Here is a 4465-nt window from a genome sequence, read left to right on the forward strand (position 1 = left end):
ATTACCCTGGAGAGTGTTCAATAAGTAAAAGCTACAGATGTCAAGGATATTGTTTACTAAGAAACTATTTCCTTCTTATTAACAGACTTCACTTGTCAAAAAAAAAATTGTATGCAAGAAATCCGTAATCGTCCAGTAAAAAAAATGCATTGTCTTGTGACCTGGTATGAAAGGCATACTTCCATAATTAATTTTACAATTTTCAGGACATCTCTTAGGCCAGGGATACAATGATATACAGATAAAAACGAGCATTGCACATTAAAAGCTGATATCTACAATGATTATCTATAACATAAATAATAGAATTAAAGTGTGTGAGCGAGAGAGAGGGAGAGAGAGAATATATACATAACATAAAGAGATTTAAACAACCTCATTGAATGAACATAAAACAGACCAATAAGACATTGAACATATGCAACATGTACTGACACAGAGACATTTAGAACATATGAATAACATTACACAGAACGGGACTACAATGGCCTGTGGTACGGGTGGCATGTTCACCTCTCAGAAGTTACGAAGTATAATCTTGACTTCCTAAATTAAAGCTGCTTGGCACTGCATTTGTTCTTTTCTGTTCTGAGGGGAGGGTTTAAGGATTGACTTTTGAGGGATTCAAATAAGTTGAAACAAATCACACACATACACACACAAATAATATATACATACATATACATACATACATACATACATACATACACCCACACCCAGTGTGTGTGTGTGTGTGTGTGTGTGTGTGTGTGTGTGTGTGTGTGTGTGTGTGTGTGTGTGTGTGTGTGTGGTATACATACATACATACATACATACACCACACCCAGTGTGTGTGTGTGTGTGTGTGTGTGTGTGTGTGTGTGTGTGTGTGTGTGTGTGTGTGTGTGTGTGTGTGTGTGTGTGTGTGTGTGTGTGTGTGTGTGTGTGTGTGTGTGTGTGTGTGTGTGTGTGTGTGTGTGTGTGTGTGTGTGTGTGTGTGTGTGTGTGTGTGTGTGTGTACATATATAAATATATGTATGTATGTATGTATTTATGTATGCATGTATGTATGTATGTATGTATGTATGTATGTATGTATGTATGTATGTATGTATGTATGCATGCATGCATGCATGTATGTATATATGTATATATGTATATGTATATTCATATGTATATTCATATGTATATATATTTACATATATATTTGCATATATATTTACATATACATATACATATACATATACACAAAAATATACAAATATATACATACATACATATATATATATATATATATATATATATATATATATATATATGTATGTATGTATATATACATATATACATAATATATAGATGTGTGTGTATATATTTGTATATTTTTGTGTATATGTATATGTATATGTATATGTATATGTAAATATATATGCAAATATATATGTAAATATATATATACATATACATATACATATGAATATACATATACATACAAATATACATACATGCATGCATGTAAAAAAAAACAAAAAAACACATATATATACATATATATGAAGAAATACAGGTGCCTTTCAAAGTCTACCCAAGAAAGAGACAACAAAGCATCAATGGGAGACCTGCAGCTCCTCATTCCATCAGTTGATGAAATCTGTGAAAATGTCTGTTGACCCTCTTGCCTACCCCAAAATATTGTCTTTCTGTGAATTCTTACAGTGGTATATCTATTTGATGTTCTATTGTAGAGGGAAGGAGGGATCTCTTCACTCTCTGGTTGTGATGGCAAGAGTTCTCTTGTGTAATAACAGAACAGGATTAAAAATGATGTCTTGAATAATAATAATGTGGTTGTAACCTAACATAAAACACTAATGCATGTGAGGTGATGGCAGTGACACTTTTACCAATGGTAATGACACAGTAGGGGGTGGGAGGATGAGCTAATTGGTAGATTGGTTGAGGTGCAGGGGGGGGGGGGGTATGGGATGAGGGAGACAGTCATGGGGTGAGGGTATTGTGCATTTCCTGCAGCAACAGGTACTGATGAGCCAGTGTGGGAACTCCCCCAATGGGTTGTGTGGGGCATTTTCTGGCCCCTGAGCTAGGAGATGACCCAAGGGTATAGACCCCTGGAGACAAGGAAAGACTTGCCTCCATACCACATCTGAAAGTATCTGCTCAAGTGCAGTCACAGGTGGCGAGGGGGGAGTGGACTGAGTGGGTGGGTGCTGTAGTGAGACGTCTAACACTGCGACTGTTGCAGTGAAGTGGTGGCTGTGATGCTTACTAGCTCATCCTGGAAACTTTGCTGATTTTTTGCTTCATGGTGACTGCGCTCTGCATGACAAACAGGCACATGAGAACAGTATTGGACATGTTGCTGTCAGGGGCCATTTGGCACAATAATCATCAGTTACCACATCCTATTAAAACAAAAAGAAATGTGCCATGAAAATGTAAATTTTGGGATGTAAACAAAGATGGTTATTCATAAAGATATACATGACCTGACACATCAAATCAAAGATACCTAGTACAGGTACAGTAACCTAATACTTTTATGCATAACAGCACCATAAATATATCCAATTCAAAAAGTAGCTTTGGGTATAAATGCAATGTCTAATTAGAAACTGCTATTCCTCTTTTGCTTCCAATAATGTAAAAGGGATCTTTGCCTATGCAAAGAGAACCACAAGTCTACTTTCCATGGAAATATAATTGATAATGAATATATTTATAGATAAAAATCATCTGGATAAAACAAGGGTGAAAATCTTGAAATCCCCTAAAAGGAAGATATAAAAAAGGAGAGAGAGGGAGAGAGAGGGAGAGAGAGGAGAGAGAGAGAGAGAGAGAGAGAGAGAGAGAGAGAGAGAGAGAGAGAGAGAGAGAGAGAGAAGAGAGAGAGGAGAGAGAGAGGGAGAGAGAGAGGGAGAGAGGGAGAGAGGGAGAGAGGGAGAGGAGAGAGAGAGAGAGAGAGAGAGAGAGAGAGAGAGAGAGAGAGAGACTTAAAAAGGAAGATGAACTGTATCACAGCAGAAAGAATGAGAGGAAAACAAACATAATATAGGACTAGAAAGAAGTATGGAAGCAAAGGCAACCACACACATTCTTTTTAAAACACTGTCCCTTCTCGCTCTGAAGTGTAGACCCACCTTAGCATTAGTTGGTGAGGCTACTAGGAACCAAATACACAGAGGCCAAAAGAAGAGGAAGAAAAAAACAACAACAACACTGCAATCAAAAGCTCTTCCATAAAAGTCTTAATAAAGCCTCTCTATTGCTTATTTTCATAATGTGGATGTCCAAAACCTTTTTTTTTTTCTTTATTGGCCATTATCTGTCATTCAACCATATCATGGTACCTGTCCTCTGGCAGTCACGGATAGGACAGATGTAAAAACAGGACGTGTTCAGCACATGCACATCAAACCCTACATGGTGACAAGAAATCCTCAGAGCTTGTTCTGTGCTTGGTGCTGGGAAGGCCACCGTACCTTCAAGGGAATGGTACACATGGAGAAAGAAATAAATGATGTCTTCAGAAACTTCTAATAATGAAATAAAATAAATAACATATACAAATTTATTTTTTTGTGAACTTGATTTATCAGCACTACAGTTTATATTGTTTTCAACTGATTTTGTCTTCCATATATTTCTTTCTCTCACTTATAAAAAAATTTACTTCTCTCTCTTCACACACCCAGAAACTAATATGCTAATAACACCTCTTTTTTCAAATGACTAGACAACTTATAGCCATTGGCATGACCTCCATTAAACTGTTTCTGCTATGCTTTTTTTTGTGAGGGGTAAGCCGCCATGTTTAGCTTTACACTGAAGTAAGTACTGTCTACTTCGAAAAGTCTACTTATGCTAAACTGTTGCCAACAGAGGTAAATGAGCATCCAAGTTTTCTTCTACAGTCTTCCAAATATTATTCACTGTAATCTTGGGGCACCAGGCACCCTTAATGAGTCACTTCATTGAAAGACTGAAGCGTTAGTTTATGATAGAAGATAAGAAAAAAATAAATATAACAAAATACACAAAGCTAAAACAAATAACAATAAGCAAAACAAAAACAAATCGAAAGAAACAGAAACAGATTTTCCTGCACTGTGCCACCTCACTCATAACAAAAGCGACTTCCTTGACAGAAACAATAAAACACAAAGTCGAAATAAAATAATGTGTCAAGGCAGAAAAAACAACAAGGAAGGAGTAACAACCTCAGTCCCTTTTTCACGTAAAAGGTGAGGTCAACAATACTCCAACCACTCCTTCTCCTCCTCCTCCTACTCCTCCTCCTTCAGCAGTAGCAGTAGCAACAACAACTATGGATTTATTATAAGTCTTTGACCTGTCGATCCTTGCCATTGATCTGCAAATCCTGGCGGTAGATGTTGTCGGTGGGCAGCTCATTGTGGTGGACAACTGTGCAGCAGGAGTGGAACGACCATTTGGAAATCTGCCCCTGGCG

At 37.2% G+C, this 4465-nt stretch overlaps 1 protein-coding gene across 2 annotated transcripts in view; it reads right to left on the bottom strand.

Moving 5' to 3' along the window:
- Positions 1-1493: 1493 nt before the first annotated feature.
- The window catches only part of LOC119583802, a 35871-nt gene continuing 32899 nt past the window's right edge, over positions 1494-4465 (bottom strand). The window contains exons 20-21 of one of the 2 annotated variants that reach the window (XM_037932502.1): positions 4346-4465; positions 1494-2313 (exon numbers count right to left, since the gene is read on the bottom strand). The exon at positions 4346-4465 is cut by the window's right edge and continues 85 nt beyond it. In XM_037932502.1, coding sequence (XP_037788430.1) covers positions 2263-2313; positions 4346-4465 — 171 coding nt within the window. In that variant the 3' untranslated portion in view covers positions 1494-2262. Of the gene's footprint in view, positions 2314-2946 lie in introns of those variants that run through there. The other variant, XM_037932503.1, reaches the window with a different exon arrangement.

The sequence above is a fragment of the Penaeus monodon genome, chromosome 17 (genome assembly GCF_015228065.2).
Source record: "Penaeus monodon isolate SGIC_2016 chromosome 17, NSTDA_Pmon_1, whole genome shotgun sequence".
NCBI classification, from domain to species: Eukaryota; Metazoa; Arthropoda; class Malacostraca; order Decapoda; family Penaeidae; genus Penaeus; species Penaeus monodon.